This window comes from Acinonyx jubatus, chromosome C2, assembly GCF_027475565.1.
Source record: "Acinonyx jubatus isolate Ajub_Pintada_27869175 chromosome C2, VMU_Ajub_asm_v1.0, whole genome shotgun sequence".
Lineage (NCBI taxonomy): Eukaryota > Metazoa > Chordata > Mammalia > Carnivora > Felidae > Acinonyx > Acinonyx jubatus.
Window position 1 is genome coordinate 41,935,419 of NC_069384.1, and position 19,207 is coordinate 41,954,625.

Consider the following 19,207-nt stretch of genomic DNA (forward strand, 5'->3'; position numbering starts at 1 on the left):
ATTTTCAGTGTGTATCAATAAATGTAGCTTCCCAGAGCAGAGAAGAAAACACTGTAACTTCACAAGTTTTAAAATATTTTTATTGTTTTTTTCCCATAAGTTAGAAATTTTTTTTAATCTTTATTTATTTTTGACAGAGAGAGCGAGTGAGCGCACATGCATAAGCGGGGGAGGGGCGGAGAGAGAGAGAAAGGGAGACTCAGAATCTGAAGCAGGCTCCAGGCTCTGAGCTGTCAGCACAGAGCCCGACACGGGGCTTTGGCTCTAATCCATGAACTGTGGGATCATGACCTGAGCTGAAGTTAGACACTCAACCAACTGAGCCACCCAGGTGCCCCTTTCCCATAAATTTTAAATCTAAGTATACATAACCTGGGTTAAAAAAAAAAAAAAGTACAATCAACTGCTTTCATTCATAGGGAAGAAAACAGGTATAATTAAAAATTGTAATAAAAATAATTTTTTAAGGTTTATCATAAGATCTTCATCTGAGATGCTGATAGCTGCAAATTTTAAAATTGCATTCTCTTCTTTTCTCTAGCTTGGTACACATTTCTTTGCACTTGGTTAATGGCAAGTAAACAACAGATACATGATGAACTAGAGTAGTAATTAAAAGGTAACTACTATTGGCTTAGCACTTAAAACTTACTCGGTTGGAAAACAATTTTTTATAGTTATATTGGGAATTTTTAAGGCAAATTCTTACTTGTTCTTTGATAATAGACATTTACCTTGATAGCAATTTCATTTTACTTTTCTAATGTCTATAATGCTTGCTCAGCGTAATAGTTAAGACATGCATTGAGAAAAGAAACTTAAAAAGAGAATGTGTATTTACTATGTAAACACTCTCAATCCATACTTCATTAACATGTATCTTACATTATGGGAAATATATCAAGGATTCTGTTAGCTAAAAACACCAAATGCACTAAAGAATATTTCATATCTTAAAATGTGAATGAAGATAAAATTTTGTATGTAGTTTTACTACTCTTCAATTTCATGTTTAAAAAGTTTGAAGCTCTTTATAAAAATGTGTGTTAGCAATTAAGTTGGTCCTATCAGTTGGGCACTAACATCAACATATATTCCCTACATTTAAGGCAATAAGAAACCTACTTTGTATGCATGATTTTATTTCCTGGCAAAGAAATAATACAAAATAAATTGTAAAAATAAAATAATTTCTTGGGAGGGAAAAAGATATTTCTTGCCATGTGTATGTGATTTTTCTTTGTAGGAGGGTACTTTTTTTTTTAATGTTTATTTTTTGAGAGAGCATGAGTGGGGGAGGGATAGAGAGGGGGGACATAGGAGCTGAAGTGAACTCTGCACTGACAGGCTGACAGCAGCGAGCCCAATATGGAGCTCGAATTCATGAATCGTAAGATCATGACCGGAGCCGAAGTCGGATGTTCAACAGACTGAGCCACCCAGGAACCCCTGGAGTTTTGGTTGTTTAATAAACTTAAATATACCATATTAGAAACTATTTTCACTCTGGTTTAATTGTGAGTTCTGTTAACGTATTAAAATTCTCATTAATTTTGAAAATAAGAAATAAGAAAAGTCATACTTGAAATTTATCAAAATAATTGTTTTAATTTAAATAATAACAATGATATAGCAATAATATTAATGGTATGCTCTGTGTTCCTGGCATGTTGCTAAGCACTTCAGGTACCATTATCTCATTTTCATTCTCCTAAAAGCCTTGTAAGATGGGCAGTGATATCCCCATTTTTTGCACAGGGAACCTATACCCCAATGTCACACAGCTACCAAGTAACAATATTAGGATTTGAACTTAGGTGTGTCCAGCTTTCAAATCCATACCTTTCTTAATTCATTATGTTATACTATTACATTAAGATTTATTAGGGTATCCTTGCAACTTACTAGTTTTTTTGAATTTGTAGTTGCTTGAAAAGCCATTTTCTGCTGACACATTTTTATATTTAAAGTGGTTTTCTTGTAGATAGCCCATAGTTGGATCGTACTTTTTGATCCTCTCTGACTCTCTGCCTTTTAATTGTTGAATTTGGACCATCCAGCATTCAAAGTGATTATTGGTATAGTTGGATTAATATCTGCCATATCCATTACTGTTTTCTATGTGTTGCCCTCATTCTTTGTTCCTATTTTTGTCTTTCACTCTTTTTTAGCCTTTTGTGGTTTTATTCATTTATTTAGTTATTTGAAATGTTCATTTATTTTGAGAGAGAGAGTCCATGTGCACAAGTGGGGACAGGCAGAGAGAAAGGGAGAATCCCAAGCAGGCGCTGCGTTGATAGCCCTGACACAGGGCTCAGTCTCATTAACCATGAGATCATGATCTGAGCCAAAATCAAGAGTAGGATGCTTAACCGACTGAGCTGCCCAGGCGTCCCTGCATATTTTGGTTTTAATTGAGCATTTTATATGATTCCATTTTCTCTCCTTTCTTAGCACATCAGGTATACTAATTTTTTTTTTTTTTTACCGTTTTTACTGGCTTCTCTAGAGTTTGCATTTACATTTACAACCAATCCAAGTCCACTTTCAAAGAATACTATATGATTTAATGGGTACTTGAAGTACCTACAGTAATCAAATAATCTTAATTCCTTTCTCCTGTTCTTTGTGCCTTGATGTCATTCATTTGACTTATATATATAAGCATGCATAAGTGTATATATGTATGTATACATACATTCATAAGATAAATATGTTTATATACATAAATACATTGAACAAACTTTTATGGATCATTTAAGAATAAGAGAAATGTGTTTGCATTTTACTTTTACTTATTTCTTCAATGCTTTTTCTTTATGTAGATCTGAGTTTCTGACCTATGTTATTTTCCTTCTTTCTAAGGAACTAATTTTTGCATTTCTTGCAAGGCAAGTCTACTCGCAATAAATTCCCTCAATTTTTGTTTGAGAAAGTCTTTATTTTTCCTTTACTTTTTAAGGGCAGTTTTGCAGGGTACAGTATTCTAGGTGGGTGTGTTTTTTTTTCCTCTAAATATTTTAAATATTTCACTTTACTTTCTTCTCGCTTGCACGGTGTTTTAGGAAAAGTTGGATGTAATTCTTATCTTGGATCCTTTGTTGGAAAGGTGTTTTTTTTTTTTTTTTCTGGCTTCTTTCAGGATTTTTAATTTTCTTTTATTTTCTGTAATTTGAAAATGATGTGCTTATATGTCGTTCATTTGGCATATATCCTGCTCAGTGTTCTCTGGATTCCTGGATCTGTGCTCTGATGTCTGACATTAATTTGGGAAAAGGCTTAGTCATTGTTGCTTCAAATATTGCTTCTGTTCTTTTTTCTTTCTTCTTCTGATATTCCCATTATAAATAAGGTATGCCTTTTGTACTTGTCCCACAGTTCTTGGATGTTCTCTTGTTTTGTTTTGTTTTTCCAGTCTTTTTTCTCTTTGCTTTTCAGTTTTTGAGGATTTTATTGATTTATCCTCAAGCTCAGAGGTTCTTGCCTCAGTTGCATCCAGTCTACTGATAAGCCTATCACAGACATCCTTCACTTCTGTAACAGTGGGGGGTTTTTTTGGTTCTTTTTTAGGATTTCTATCTGTCTGCTTACATTGCCATCTGTTCCCGCATGCTACTTATCCATGAAAGCCCTTAGTCTATTAATCATAGTTGTTTTAAATTCCTGGCCTGATAATTCCAACATTTCTGCCATGTCTTTTGCTGATGTTTGATCTAGCTCTTCAAATTCTGGCTGTTTTGCCTTTTTGAATGCCTTGTATTATTTTATTATTATTATTATTATTATTATTATTATTATTATTATTTTGATAGCCTGACATGATGTCCCAGGTGAAAAGAACTGTTACAAATTGGCATTTAGTAATATGGTGGTGATGTGTGGTGGAAGGAGAAGTGTTCTATATGTCTATGATTAGATCTTAGTCTTTTAGTGAGCCTGTGCCTCTGGACTATGAACTTCACAAAAGTTTCTCAGTTTTTTTTTTTTTTTCCTGCTGAAAAGGAATGCACAGAATGGATACAGCCAGCTGGAATTGGTGATTTCCTTCCTGAGATCAGTTAGGGTTTGATAATACCCCACTAGGTTAGGTTCTGGTTAACTAGTTCCTCCTGACAGCAGGTCTTGTGCCCCAGAACAGAGTGCCATGGGGTATTTCTACATGGTTTCTTTTCCCCTCTCTTGCCAGAAGCAGGAGGGGACTTTTCTCCCGTATTTATTGTGAGAATTTGTTCAAGTTCCTAGAGATAAATCTCACAGTATTGTGGGGATCCTCTTATGACTTAGTCCCCCTGGAGTCTTTTATTCTCAGACTTCTGTGTACTAAGCCTCCAGCAATTCATCACTACAGTTCGGGTTTTCTTTTTTTTTTTTTTTTTTTAATTTTTTTTTTTTTTTAACATTTATTTATTTTTGATACAGTTCGGGTTTTCTTACTGGGCACTGGTTTCCTCCACAGATTCTATTCATGAATGTCTGCTCTGGTAAACTGAGACTCCCTATATTTGCCAGTTTGTCTTTGGTATTGGGGCAGTGGTTTGTCTTATGACTTACCCCCCCTTAAGGATCTGAGACAAATTGTTGTTTTTTTTTTTTAGTCTGTTCAGCTTTTTTTACTTCTTGTAGCATGCAGTGGTGACTTCCAATCTCCTTAAATGCTGTTATGACTTTGTTAAATTGACATTTGTTAAGTAGGGCCCCTGGGTGCTAGATGGTAAACCTTGGTTCAAAAAGACCACAAGAGAAATCAAAGTGGGAGAAATTTATTATTCACAGGTTCTGGAGGAAGTATATGGCATACCTTGAGGGTTCCACAGGGGGAGATCAAGGCAGGGTACAAGCAGAGAGACCTGTAGGAACTGGGGCACATGCTAAGGCCAGTTTCGTGAATTCAAAACAAAAGAGTGTAGAAGCTCCACTATAGTCTTACCTCACGGAAGGCCCTGGAAGGTGAGGGAGACTGTTGGTCACAAAGGGCATTGGGGAAGTCATATCAGGCACTTACATTTACTTGTGACCTTGCAGGCTCTTATCTAGGGCATGTGCTTGTTTGCATGAGGGGCTAGTTAGCCAAACTCTCCACATATGTGAAACTGGAAACAGACCTGTAATACATTTTTAATATATTTATTTCAAGTGATCCTAAAAATCTTTGCTTCTAGAATAATTTTAAGGTAATAGGCTAGGAAAGAATTACTTCCTGAAGGTTTACATATTCTTAAATTTTTAAAAATGTTTTATTTATTTTTGAGAGAGAGGGAAAGAGAGAGACAGAGTGTGAGTGGGGAGGGGCAGAGAGAGAGAGAGGGAGACACAGAATCCAGAACAGGCTCCAGGCTCTGAGCTGTCAGCACAGAGCCCTATTCAGGGCTTGAATTCATGAACCCTGAGATCATGACCTGAGCTGAAGTCAGATGCTCAACCAACTGAGCCACCCAGATGGTCCTGAAGGTTTACATATTCTCTTAAATTTAAGCCAGTTTATAATAATTAAGGGACAGGAACTTGTTAAGAAATATAAAATAAGACTTTCTTTGCATCAGATATGTCTTAAATCACTAATAGTAAATCATCATTGTAAAAGATTACAACTTACCAGAAAACTAAGATAATTAACTCTTTTCCCAAAATACCTAGAAGTAATAGCCATTGGATGAGAACATGGATTATACACGTACTGACTTACCAGGGCCTTGGCAACAGTTTCCATGGATTTTGAATATTTGTTGTTTGTTCTAATGCAAATGAATGTATGATTGGAAATAACAATTATATATATATATATATATATATATATATATATATTAGATATAGCTTTTTATTAAATCAAGTGGAGATTAATTTATGATCTAGAGTTAGGAATTTATCCTACTGGTTGTGTTTTGAATCTATTCAAGTTTTCTGGAATTTTGACTTTTTTTTTTTTCTATTCTCCTCACCTGTTGTTTCTCCTGCCAATCAGAGTGCTCTACTCTTTTAAATTGTTGGTTGGTAAATAATGAATTGTATCAAAAATTTTGATTTACCACATTTGTTTTATATTTTTCGTATCCCTTCTTTTCTTAGATTTCTATGGGAAGCCACTGCCTCCCCTGTCTGCGCGACAGAGGCCTAACAGTGATGCTCATGATGTGGTTTCATAACCGAGTCATGTGATGAGCTTTTTAAAGATCTGCAAGATCAACTAGAAGACCTTCCTTCTCAAAGAAGAAAAACCCTAAGCACTGATGACTGGGGCAAGATAACCATAGTGATTTCAGTGAGATAAATAGCCAAAGACCTGGCTGATATGACAATTATCCATGTTATTCGTGGTTTAAAAAAAAGGAAGGAAAATGACCAATAGATGGGATGAGCATTTGAATCAAGTTAGCAGGAGTTACTGTTGATTCTGGGTCTTACAGTCCTGCTCATGGGCATATTCCTGAAGGAAAACCTCTTCAGAAAAAGAGCCAATGGACTCTGCACACTTTCTTTACTATATGTTTAATAGTCTTTATTATTGTATCCTAAACATTTTTTGTAAGATACATGTGCATGGAAGGGGAACTCTTGGGAATTTATAACCTAAGTTTTTAACTTTTTATATTTTTCTAAAACTTACAAGAATTTTAATTATTATGATATCGCCTGTGCACTTTTCTATAGATGCTTTGTTTAAATTGTGTCTGGAAATGGAGTTGATTTACTTGACAAACATGAACTACACAAACAGGACATATTTATATGATTTAAGGTATATTTCATAATAGTATTGTTCTTGAAGTGTACATTCTAATTTTACCTAATTTTAAAGTAATGCCTTTTAAAAATAGATTCTTAAATCTTTACTCTACCAAATTATATTATTTAAAAACACTACCCAAGGACAGTTCAATTTTTTTGTCATTTGCTTTTTTTTTTTTTTTTTTTTTGGTGATGATCACAATAAATCAACGAGACTTGAAATACTTTTTTGACCTATATGCTTTTTAAATGAATAAAAATGTTATGTGAGATATTATTAAAATTCCTAATGAACACCTCTTTTATAAGATAGACCTTTCAGATCAGGATGCTCCTTGTCACCCCCTCATTCTATCAGAAGCTTCAATGACTCTTTTAGGTTATTCTAATTGTTTTGTGCCTTGGAAATAAAGGCAGAGAGCCTGAAAAAGCCACTGTAAGTACAGAGACTTGTGTTTTATAACCAGGAAATGCTTGGGAACTAATCAATAGGAATAAAAATGTTGGCTTAAAATTACGAAATAATTCCAAAATAATTTCCCAATTTAAAATAATAGCACTTTTCTTGCAGTAAAGAATGGCATCTGTAGAATTCTCTACTTGTCTGGCATTTAGACAAACTTTTAGAAATATACTTTGAGTAATAGATTCATAATGTTGCATTTAATTGAAAGTGTACGTTTATATCAAGGTGAAAATGCAATATGAAAATACAATATGAATCCTTATCACCTTGTTAAAATTGGTAAGTTGGGTAACTTGTACTGACAACAGACATATACTAGTATCTAACAATAACAAGATTAAGTAGGTCTAAGGCAGTTTAATATGGTTATTTACTTTAAAAGTTTAACTTTGGAGCATCACATTTTAGTCATATTTTATAACAACCTAAATTTGATAAATGGCTGAAATGTAAGGAAAAGCAACACAAGAAGGCAGAATGTAAATTTTGAATTGGATTTTAGAGAAAAACTTGTTTGTACATCTTTTTGGCTCCTTTTTGTAACATTTACATTTAGTCATTTTTTTTTAAAAACTGAACTTTTACTTTTGCCATCTTTTAAATTTTCATCTAGTTTGAGAATAAATAAAGGTTAAATTTTTTTGTTTCCTACCAGTGATTACTGTAGTGTACAGTAATTATTGAGTTCATTTATTAGGAATGAATAAAAATGATTTTGAAATTAAATATATGATAAAGTGAAATAAATGTTTTATATCTCTCTCTCAAAAAAGTAATTTGTATTCTTAAAGCATTCTAAAAATATTTTAAAAGAAGTTTTGTAAATCCAGGTTGCTTTTAACAAGTAAATGCCTATTTTGTTATATGCTGTATTTTTGTTCATAATCATCATGAATTATGACATTTTCACACAATAAAAATAATTTATATCAGTATCCTACTTTGCTTTTCATTTGATAAATTTAAATGATTTCTTTTTGGTAATAAAATAGAAAAGGATTTTTCAAATATGACTTTTGGAAGAAATTTTAAGTCAATAGATTAAAATAATGATATTTATATGGAACCTTTTTTCTGCACACAAGTTTTTATGTTTGTAGAAAAGAATATTGTCATTTTAAAGGCAGTTAAAAATAATATCATATCACTTTATGATTCTAGATGATCCAATGTCTGTATTTTGTTAAAGCTGCTACTGATCCAAAGATAATATTTTTACTTATTTCAAAAATAATTACTTATTGCATAATTCTTTATGCAAAAGGCATACAAAACATATATCCAATATCATAAGTGATTCTAACTATGACACTATGATAGCAGCACTAGAAAAAAATGTTCCAAAACATTAATAATGAATTTTTTTAGAGTTATTGGTTGTGTGTTTTCCTCAATTTTTCAGACTAATTTTAAAAATTTTGCTTACTTTTATCATGGGAGAATCAAACTTACAATTTTGTAAAAATTAAGTGCCATGTTTTCTGCAAGCTTAAAATTAAATGGTCTTTTAGGTGTCAAATGAAAGACTTAATATATAAAATTTATTTTGAATAGCCCAGAAACATTATAGAATGTGCCATTATATTTGCAGCTGATCTCTTACTAAGTATTCTTTTACTAGGACAATATTTTATTTTATTTGATACTTAGTTCTATGTGCTGTGTCTTTCATATTATTCAATTTCTCCTGTTATGCACTAATCTAATACTTCTAGGTGTCAAAAACTTATCAGAAATGAAACTGCTTATATAAATAAAGCTGTCGCTTATAAACTTTATTATCCTTGGCTTTAAACACTTAAGTTTTCTCTATGTGGAGTAGACTTTGCAAGTGAGATTCTGCTAATACTATTTATCAAGAAAATATTCCATCTGATCCAAAAAACAGATTCAGATATTTGAAGACTTACTTTAAAGTATGATTATAAATTATCAAAATAACAATAATGCATTGGCTTTGTGGACGCACTAATGGAAGCCTTTTGCAGGGGGAGAGGGGAGATAGGAAATCAGAAATGAATTGCCTTTATTTTTACTTAAGTTTTCAAATGTTTATTTTTGAGAGAGAGAGAGTGCATGTGCACACGAGGGAGAGGCAGAGAGAGGGAGAGAGAATCCTAAGCAGGCTCCTTGCTGTCAGCTCAGAGCTAGAGGACGAGAAACTTGATCTCAGAACCACCATGAGATCAGGACCTGATCCAAAGTCAAGAGTTGGTCACTCAACCATGTAAACCACCCAGGTGGCCCAGAAATGAATTTCCTTTCATGAAGGAAAGCTGTTTATAATTGAAGGAAAAATAGGAATATAATTATTTGCTTGTTTAGAGCCTGAGTTGTAAATTCTTTCTGTGTGCTGATGAGGAAACAATTTATGATCTAGGTAAATGAGTAAGTGGTCTCTATATTTTTATGACACCTCTTTTCCAGTAAATATTTAAGTTATTGTATTTGTTTGGTAGATCTGCCATAACATGTATCGAAGGCTTGGTGGATCAAACAACAGAAATTAATTTTCTCACAGTTCTGAAGTCTGAAAGTCCAAGATCAGTCTGGAACCTTGTTGGCAGGATTGGTTTCTTCTGAAACTTAACTCCTTGGCTTATAGATGGCCTCCTTTTCCCTGTTTCTTCACATGGTCTCTATACTGTGTGTGTTTATTCTTAGCATCTCAGCCTGTTTAAATTTCCTCTTTTTATAAAGATACCAGTCAGATTATATTAGGACCCACCCTAAAGGCCTCTTTTAACTTACTCACCTCTGGAAAGAGTATTTCTAGTCACATTCTGAGGTACTGGGGCTTAGGGCTTCAACATGAATTTTGAGGGGGTAAGTTTCAGCTCCTAACAGTTATATACATGTTCGGCTGTACTTTGTACATGTACCTCTCCCTAATTTTTGTTTAAGTTTTGATAAAGTTAAATAAAAATACAAGTTATATTTACTTCCCAGTCCCAGTGGATTGTTTGTACATACCACTTGGGGGACCAAAATAATAAAATGAGAGTCTCTGCTAATTAGCTACTCTCCTGAGGTGAAATTTCAAGATTGCCTCTAACTATGCTTTGTTCTCTTGCTTTGATTGTGAATTTCTCTGTTTTGTTTTTCTGCCATTCATTGTAAGGAGCTAATGGTCTTTTGGTATTAGATTGTTTTACTGCAAAGCCTGTCTTTACCTTTTTGACACACAAACCTCTCTACAAACATGAGGGTTTTGAGAAATGTTTTATGTAAATATGAAAATTCGTAAAACATACAGAAGCCTATAAAGTATACCTATTCTGAAACACTTTTTAAAAATCTTTGTTTTTGAGAGAGAAAGACAGAGACAGAGCCTGAGCGGGGAGGGCAGAGAGAGTGAGACACAGAATCCAAAGCAGGCTCCAGGCTCTGAGCTCGATGTGGGGCTCGAAGTCAGGAGCTGTGAGATCATGACCTGAGCCAAAATCAGCCGCTCAATCGACTGGACCACCCAGATGCCCACTGAAACACTTCTTATATCAAATGGCTTTGTGATAAAATTGCTTAGATATGTAAAAATTCCTTTCCTGCCCAGTGTAGGTCCTTATTAAGTTGCTTTATTCTTTAGTAATAATAAAATATATAATTGCTGGTATTTGTGTCAGCTCAATTTGTTATCTGCAGTGATCTAAAGTCTGCTAACAGTTTCTATTTTTAAAATTCAGTGTGGAGCTTTGTTTATTCTTCAGTAGCTATTTGGTGTGAGATAGGGGAAGTCCACTAACATTCTCATGATACATTAATGTTGATTCTAGATAGAGTAATGGGTTAAATATTAAATATCAAACTGTAAAGAGAAAAAAAGAGAGGAAGAAACAAATAATAGCTTGCCTCTGTGAGAAGAAATTTCCAAGCCAAAAAGCAATGGAATCAATTACAAAATCAATTGCATAAAACTTCAAAGTATTTTCACATTTAAAGTCAAAGGATTGTAAGAAAAAATGGGAAAGTACTTGAAAATGTGATATGGTTAACACTCTAAATAAAAATAGCACTCAGGCATCTATAGGTAAGTGGACATGAGGTGATATTTACAAAAGAAATATAATTAATGAGATTTGAAAACTTCAAATTAAGGACATAATAAAAAAATTTATAAGGCTATCAGACATGCAAAGAAACATGAACAAAACTGTTGATCCATAGTAAGGGGGTAGCTAGTGTAGTAACCTCCATATCTTGGAATACTGTGCAACTTTTAGAAATAATGTATATGAAGAATTTTAATATAAGAAAATGCTTATAAAAACAGAGGATACATTATACATATTGTTTGATAAACCTTGAAAATGCAGGGGCGCCTGGGTGGCTCAGTCGGTTAAGCATCCGACTTTGGCTCATGTCATGATCTCGTGGTTTGTGAGTTCCAGCCCCGTGTTGGGCTCTGCTGACGGCTCAGAGCCTGGAGCCTGCTTTGGATTCTGTGTCTCCCTCTCTCTCTGCCCCTCCCCTGCTCATGCTCTGTCTCTGTCTCAAAAATAAAAAACGTTAAAAAAATTTTTTTTAAATGCAGAAAATTAGAGGAATACACCAATAGAACAATAGTGATGATCTCTAATGGCATCATGCCCATTTTTCATTCTCATAGGCTTTTGTTTTTACATTTTCTTCGGTAATCATTAGCTTACTTAATATCAGAAAATAGAAACATGCTAAAAAAGTAAAAAACAATATAATAGAACCAATATGACCTCTTTCTAAGCGTTACACATCCCCTTTCCCTAATAGAAATAAAGTATGATTTCTACTACCTCCTTAAAAGTCTTGACAATATCTATTTTGCAAATATACTACCACATTAATTCATTAAATGCAGGATTCTGTAATGAGCACAGAAAAAATATAAAATCTCAAATATAGAGGCTGAAAGGTAGACTAATGACTTTTCCCTACACAACAAACTGCATTTAATCACTTGGCTCCTTAATACTATAATTTTCTTTTGTACCAAATCTAAATGTATTTTTAGAATATGAATTCATATGCATTATTAGATTTAAAAAGGGGGTTTGTGTAAATAAGTAAATATATTAAGCTTCTAATCACATTAGAGGTGATGAACATTTTCATTTTACACTGTTCTAGGATTTATACCTGTGATATATGCCTATACTGACATTTGAGCATCAAAGGTCTCAAAATGATGATGCTCATTAGATACCAGGGACCATATGAAGCCCTGATTTCCTGATGAATTGTTGATTGCTGTTACAAGGGAGCAACTGAATAGTAACACTAAAAGAGCAAATAAACTGGGTGTAAACCTTCCTCAGAACCAGTAACACTGCTCCTAGTAAAAAGTGGGTGGGAGGCTAGTGTGTAGGGTCATCTTGGTCTTGAGGCATTTGGTATCAGAACGTGATGATAATACTCTCGAAGATCATGAGAGTGAAGATAATACATAGCAGCAGCTAACATTTGGGCATTTACTGTTTCCTCCTCTTTGTGCTAAATGCTTTACTGTATTTCAGTTAATCATTTAACCCTCCCTGTTAAAAGAGATTATCCCAATTGACCATCTCTAGGAAATAGGTGCCTTAATTTCTTCATCATATCCATCCCTTTTACCCTGAGTTCTGAATATCTGAGCTAAGTGAGAGGGTCATCAAACTTGGTAGATTAATGCAGTAACTAGCTTAGCTCCTGAGAACATTTTTCAACAATGATCATTATACAAATCCTAACAGTAACAAAGACACCTTTTCCTTTTCTTTCTTTCGTCTTTTTTTTTTTTTTTTTTAACTGAGCGGCAAGCACACAGCAATCTGTTTAACGTGAAACGTTCAACTTGAAGCTCTTGCCTCTCAAGGCTCCGCCCCAGGATCTAGCCACGCCCCTGGGAGTAAGTAAGGCCTCTACCTGCCTCCCGAGGAAGGAACTTCGCGCGTGCCTCTCGCGGGATCTTTTTGGCGAGATTTCTATAACGCAGGCAAAGCAGTATCTCGCGGGAAGTTGAACCGGAAAAGTGAGGTTTGTAAGCGAATGCAGGTGAATCTCGCGCGTGAGGCTGTGCTTTTGGTTTCCTGGAGGTTTTGGATGGTGGATGGTTAGACCTCTTGTTTGGCATCTCCCAGCGGGATAATGTTGACCCGGGTGAGGGCTGGGACCCAGCTGAGCGCCTCGGCGAGGGTGGGGGTCGGGATGGGGGAACTTCGCGAGCTGTTGGTTTCTCTGGCTTCACTGTCCAAAGCCCTAGAATAATGCTGAATGTTCTGATGCCTTCTCGTGAGCGTTCTCAGTCGTTTTCTCCCAAGACTCCCCTGCACCCCAAGTAACTTGTCTGCAATCCAGTCTTCAAACTTTATGACCTACACCCCTCAGCTTTGAACACAATGCAAGCTCCTCAAGGACTGAGACTATCACTGTTCTGTCCTGGGAGCTTAGAACGATGTTACGTATCAAGCCCTCGATTAAGTTTGGATGAGTAAGTGAAATCCAATTGCAAGGAAGTTTCCACAGGAATCGAGTGACCTTTTTTCCCCCCTGAAATAAGCTCTTTTATTTTAGAACACTTTTACAAAAGTTGCAAAGATAATACAGACTTCGATATGCTTTTCACCCAATTTCCCCTAATGTTAACACCTAGATTGGCTTATTTAATTTTGTTCCTTTAACACAGCTTCTGTTAATGCCACTAATTCTTTAACCTTTGTTTTCCATTTGACCAATAGTTATTTGAAGACACCCTCTTTTTTCATAAATAGAATGTCATAATACAGTTTTGTTGCATTTGAGGTACTGCTCCCTTGCAAGAACTAGTAATGATTTTAAAACATGTTCTTAAGAAAATAACTGTGTTAATTTGAAGTTGAATAAATTTGTAATACTAGATTGTGTCAGCAACGTTTTCTTGTTATAGCTGAACACAAAATCAGAGAGGAAGCTTGCAAAACAAATTTGCAAAGTTGTATTGGATCATTTTGAAAAACAGTATTCCAAAGAACTTGGAGATGCCTGGAATACAATAAGGTTAGTGTAATATATCTCTTGATGCCTATGATAGAACACAAATAAACCCTTTTGGGGGGGGTGCTGTGAGGATAAGGGGTGAAAGAATCTAAACCTGGCTTTCTTTTTCCTACAGGGGCTAGAGAAGGAAAGAACTAGGAAGAGATAGATGGAATCATAGGAAAATGGAAAGGGGAGAAAGAAAACTTTGTAGTGATAGTAAGAAAAAAATTGTTATGCCCTTGCTTGAGCAACTGTTTTGATCTTTGAAACAGGAATGCCCACCAGTTTGACAAAATTAATTCTGTAGCAGAAAAATCTGAAAACTTTTGTCTGGTTTCTGAATTCAGAAGAAACAACCTATTTACAGCTAGCACTGCTCTGTCTTAGCTAGAGTGACTTTATTTGATAATCCTATGTCTTCCGCGTGTCCATGTCTGGCTATGTTTTGAACACACGTGCACACACATACACACACACAGATTCTTTAAATGTATTACGGAAAACAAACATTTCGTGGATAGAAGTTTGATTTGTGTGTTTAGTGAGTTTTACCTTTGGTCAGAGTGTTACTCCATGGCTTCTTTACATTGAGTTCTTATATAGTATATCCCGTGCTCTGTGGTGTACAAAGCGCAAGACAGTCCCCGTGTCTAATCTGCTTGCAGTCTGGTGTTCATAGTTTATAAATTACTAATTCCGTAAATATCCTGATAGAAATAGGCAGGAGTACCTTGTCTTATTTAACAGAGCCTGAGGGTGCCAGCAAAGGCCTGAGGACAAGCCAGGCCTTGGGACTTCACAGGAGTTACCTCACCAAAAAGAACCAGGCAGTTTAGCCTGAAAAGATCCGCTAGTTCTGAAGCCAGGGGCAAAAGCCCAATACGTTTTGCTCAGGGAAAAGAAGAAGTTCTGTGGCTGTAAACAATGGAATTTGGTTGCATTGTTGTCTTAATCTCTTGTTGGATCAACTCAATAACAATTTCTCATTTACAAACGATAGCTTTAAGCGTTTTTTAAAACAGATTACACAGTGACTGATGGTAAAGTCTGAGGCTGTTCTGAGACCATTTTAGGACAAATTACGCTGTCTTAGAAACTTGTAAATGCTAGAATATGAAAAAGTCGTTTATAATTGTGGTTTTTATTTCAAAAGTAGATTTTAAATGGGTGTCCTCTGGCACAGAGCAGAAAGAGGAAAGAACGAGAGTGAAGTGCAATAAATTCATTATGTTTTTGGTGTGCAAAGTTACTTAACGTACTATATCCAAATAACCACACACCTACTGTATGTTTGTTATGTACCAGATGATATTGACTCTGTGTGATCCTTAGAACAAAGCTCTGAGGTTTCCCGTTTCCCACCTGATAAAACCAGAGCAGGGATTTGTGTCCAGTCTTTCTGGTTCAAGAACTCCCACTGCTAATCCCTATTTGCACACCTGGGGTGTAATTAGGCATATATGGGTGATTTAAAAAAAAAATAAAGATTTTGAAAGGTATATTGTTTTCAGACTATAGTAGTCTGGCTACTCCTACCCTGTAATGAGTTATTTTTCTATTTAATGTGCTCAGACAGATTTATAAATTATTGTTTGACCCTAAACAAAATGAGCAATGAACCTCAAATCCATCTAATTAGCTGTGCCTTCTGCTTCATCTGTCTTTTTATTGGGTTTTCATGGTAATTTAAGTTTTGCATAAATGTGCTAAATTTGCCATGGGCAAAATAAAGGCTGAGTTTAGAAAATGGTCTGAGCATGGAAGATGGCATGGGGAAATAAAAACAAATATTTTTGGTTTCTTTAACTTTTATTTGGAAGACATGGTATCATGCTTGCAGAGTCTGTTTACTTCCAGGGAAAGGTGAGTGCATTTTTGTCCTCTGCCTAGAAATTTACTCAACATTTTTTGTTTCCTTTCTTATCTAACATATTTAGATAGTGGGGAAGATTTAATATTTATTTGAATTTTATTGTTTTGTAATAGCTTTTTTTTTTTTTTTTTAAACAAGTCACCCTTTGAGAATCCTTTAAAGTTGTTTACAGTCTGTTCAAGTTTTGCTCTGTTTGTTGCCTACGTGTTACCCTTCAGGTAAGCCCATTCATGGTAGGACTTTAAACTTCCCTCAGTATGCTGCCATCTCAAGCTTTGCGGTCCTCCACAAACTTTGTTCCGTAGTCCTCAGTATATTCTGGTGACTTCACTTGGTTTCATACTAGGCAATCTCAAAAGCGTGTTATTTTTCCCTTCCAAATCTGTGTTGTCATTTGCTACTTGCATATCTTATCTCAACTGAAGGTGTCACCATTAATATGTTTCTTCTCCTCCTCCACGCCTTCAAGGTAAAGAATGAACCTGAATCAAAAATAAGTTTGGCATTTGCCCTCAGCTCCTTGGAGGTTATCTGTAAGCCCATGGAATGTCCCGCCTGAGAGTGTCTTTGTATACCCAGGGGACTAGGCCACACTGGAAAGTAACTGTGATTTATGGTGGCGGCTGTGGGTCATGGTATCAGCTCGCCCTCTGACCTGCGACCTCCAGAGGAGCTGGAGACTAACGATTAGCCAATTGATCATGTTTGTGTGACTGAACCCCAGTAAAATCTAGACTCCAAGGCTCGGGTGAGCCTTCCTACTTGGCAGTACAACACACTGACACGTGTTGTTGCAGGCAAAAGTTGTCCTCGTCCGTGATTCCCCTGGAAAGGACAACCGAAACCTTCATGCTTTGATCTTTCCTGCACTCTATACCACGTGTCTCTTACCTGGACTGACTTTAATCAGTCTTGGGGGCTCCCAAACTATGTACTCCCATACACCACTACCCTGCCTCCATCAAAATTTAAATGCCCAGCTTTTGCTTCTTCCTGAGAAATTTCTTAATTTGGATTTCATTTTTATCCCCTCTATTACTGTTGAGTTAGGCCTTCATCATTTCTTACTTGGCATATTACATTAGCTTCTTTCCATAGTCTTCTACCTTTAGTATTTATCTGTTGGCTTGTTGTAGCAGCTGCTTTATGGCACGATACTCCAGGCAATATTTTAATCACTTTTCAAATACTAACATAATCCTCTGTACAGCCTTCTGAGGTAGTTATTACTATTGACATTTTACAGATAGGAAAGCCGAGACAGATAGAGGTTACTTAACTTGCCCAGTACTACACAGCTCACGTTTGAAAGAGCCTTGGGAGTTAGTTTTACCACCTCTGTGTGGTGCTGCTTCTCATTGCCATCGTGTGCCATTGGGCCACCCCTGGAGTACACGCCTCCTCTGCTCCCCTGCTGTCTGCAGCATTCTGTTCGTACTAAATACATTCTCCTGGTAGACAGGCTCTTTCATCCCTTTGGGATCAGATATGCTATGCCCTCTGCAAGGAATGACACTCTCCTTTTTCCCTCTGTACAGTGGTTAAAGTATGGGTTTCAATCCTACCTCTGCATCTTGTAACATATGACCTAGGTAAGTTACTAACATCCCTGCCTCACTATCCTAATGTGTAAAATAGGATCTATCTCGAATAATTATTTGGGAAGATAAAATGATTTCATATACATACACAGTGCTTAGAATATTGTTTGACAAACTGTAAACCCTCAATGCGTGATAGCATTATTTTTATTACTATTACTGTTATTACCCAGTCCTCCATCAGGCTGTCTCATATACCCTTGACAAAATTAGTTCTGCCTTTGTGTTTCCATTGCATTTTGTTGATAGAGCTATTATAATTCTTTCAAGATTGTATTGTCATAATTTATTAAGTTGTCTCCCAACAAGGGAGGGTCTTGAAAAACCAATACCTTGAGACTTGAGCAATTCATCTACTTACTCACAATTTAGTGTTTAATAAACCAGGCATTGTGCTAAGTATTGGGATACAAAGATGGATTTTATATATATATATGTGTATATATATATATATATATGTGTGTGTATATATATATATAATACAGATGCATGAATGTAATATATATGTATATTCATTCTGCCTTCAAATATATATGAGGAGAGGATTACTTGGAAATCTTTACATGAACTTTGGAAATTTTGTGTGTGCTTTGTAGAAAGCAAAACAAAAGAGCCTCAGTTAAGTCTGGCATATCTGTAAAATATATATGTTTTTTTATTTAGACACTCTTCTCATTAATCCAGAGCTCACATAATTCACATATGGGGGAAAAGATATTATATAACCAGATTCCATTACCAGAATCTGTGAAGGGAATAGAGTCGGATGGTTGGGGAAAACAGAAATGAACTAGTGTCTGTATTTATTTTGTTCCTTATTATGGCTTTACACAAATATTCAACTTTAATTTGTGCAAATTCCTGTGAAGTAATAACTTTTAGCCCCTTTAAAATTCAGAAGTTAGAAAGTACCAATTTTAATGGCCAATTCAGGCCTGTGATTTTAAAATCCATGCCTTTTCCTCTACCGCATGTGCTGCTGTGAAGCGTCTGGAGTCCCAGCCCTGGGAGTATGTGCACACGTCTCCTGATACAAGGGAGTAGATATGCAGCATTTTCATCCTTTTGCGGGTCTTTACCAGAAACACAAACCTTCACTCAGGACTTCCTATCTGAGGTAGATAACAAATATGGACATAGATTACCCTTCTCTGAGAGATACTAAGGAAACAATGGCAAGAAACAGTAGGTGGTCAGTTCATCATTAGAATCTCTGAAGAATAAAAATAAAAGTCTCAAGCATACTTAGGTGCTCTTAAATGAATCCATGAATTCATTCATTTCTAAACCAGACTTTTAAAATGATTGAATGACCACCTTCTAGTGGATACCAATAGTAATAAAACAAAAGGGTTTTTTTTTATGTTTAAAAATATTTCTTTATTTTGAGAGAGCATATGTGCATGTGGGGTGGGGGGGGGGGGGCAGAGAGTAGGAGAGAGAATCCCAAGCAGGCTCTGCACTGTCAGAGCCTGAATGGGGCTCATCTTAGGAACCGTGAGATCATGGCCTGAGCTGAAATCAAGAATCTGGTGCTTCACTGACTGAGCCACCCAGCCTCCCCATAAAAGGGAT

General features: G+C 35.6%; 2 protein-coding genes across 5 annotated transcripts in view; both read left to right on the plus strand.

The window, feature by feature from the left end:
* Positions 1–10,802, plus strand: part of ARL13B (ADP ribosylation factor like GTPase 13B) — a 71,787-nt gene extending 60,985 nt beyond the window's left edge. For 3 of the 4 annotated variants that reach the window (XM_015080848.3, XM_015080865.3, XM_015080857.3), the window contains one exon: positions 6,064–10,802. In XM_015080848.3, the coding sequence (XP_014936334.2) occupies positions 6,064–6,140 (77 nt within the window). In that variant the 3' untranslated portion in view covers positions 6,141–10,802. Of the gene's footprint in view, positions 1–541; positions 620–6,063 lie in introns of all 4 variants that reach the window. The other variant, XM_027077580.2, reaches the window with a different exon arrangement.
* Positions 10,803–12,274: 1,472 nt separating this feature from the next.
* The window catches only part of NSUN3 (NOP2/Sun RNA methyltransferase 3), a 62,949-nt gene continuing 56,016 nt past the window's right edge, over positions 12,275–19,207 (plus strand). The window contains exons 1-2 of the mRNA XM_015080875.3: positions 12,275–13,300; positions 14,067–14,176. Of these exons, the coding sequence (XP_014936361.2) occupies positions 13,289–13,300; positions 14,067–14,176 (122 nt within the window). The 5' untranslated portion in view covers positions 12,275–13,288. The remainder of the gene's footprint in view (positions 13,301–14,066; positions 14,177–19,207) is intronic.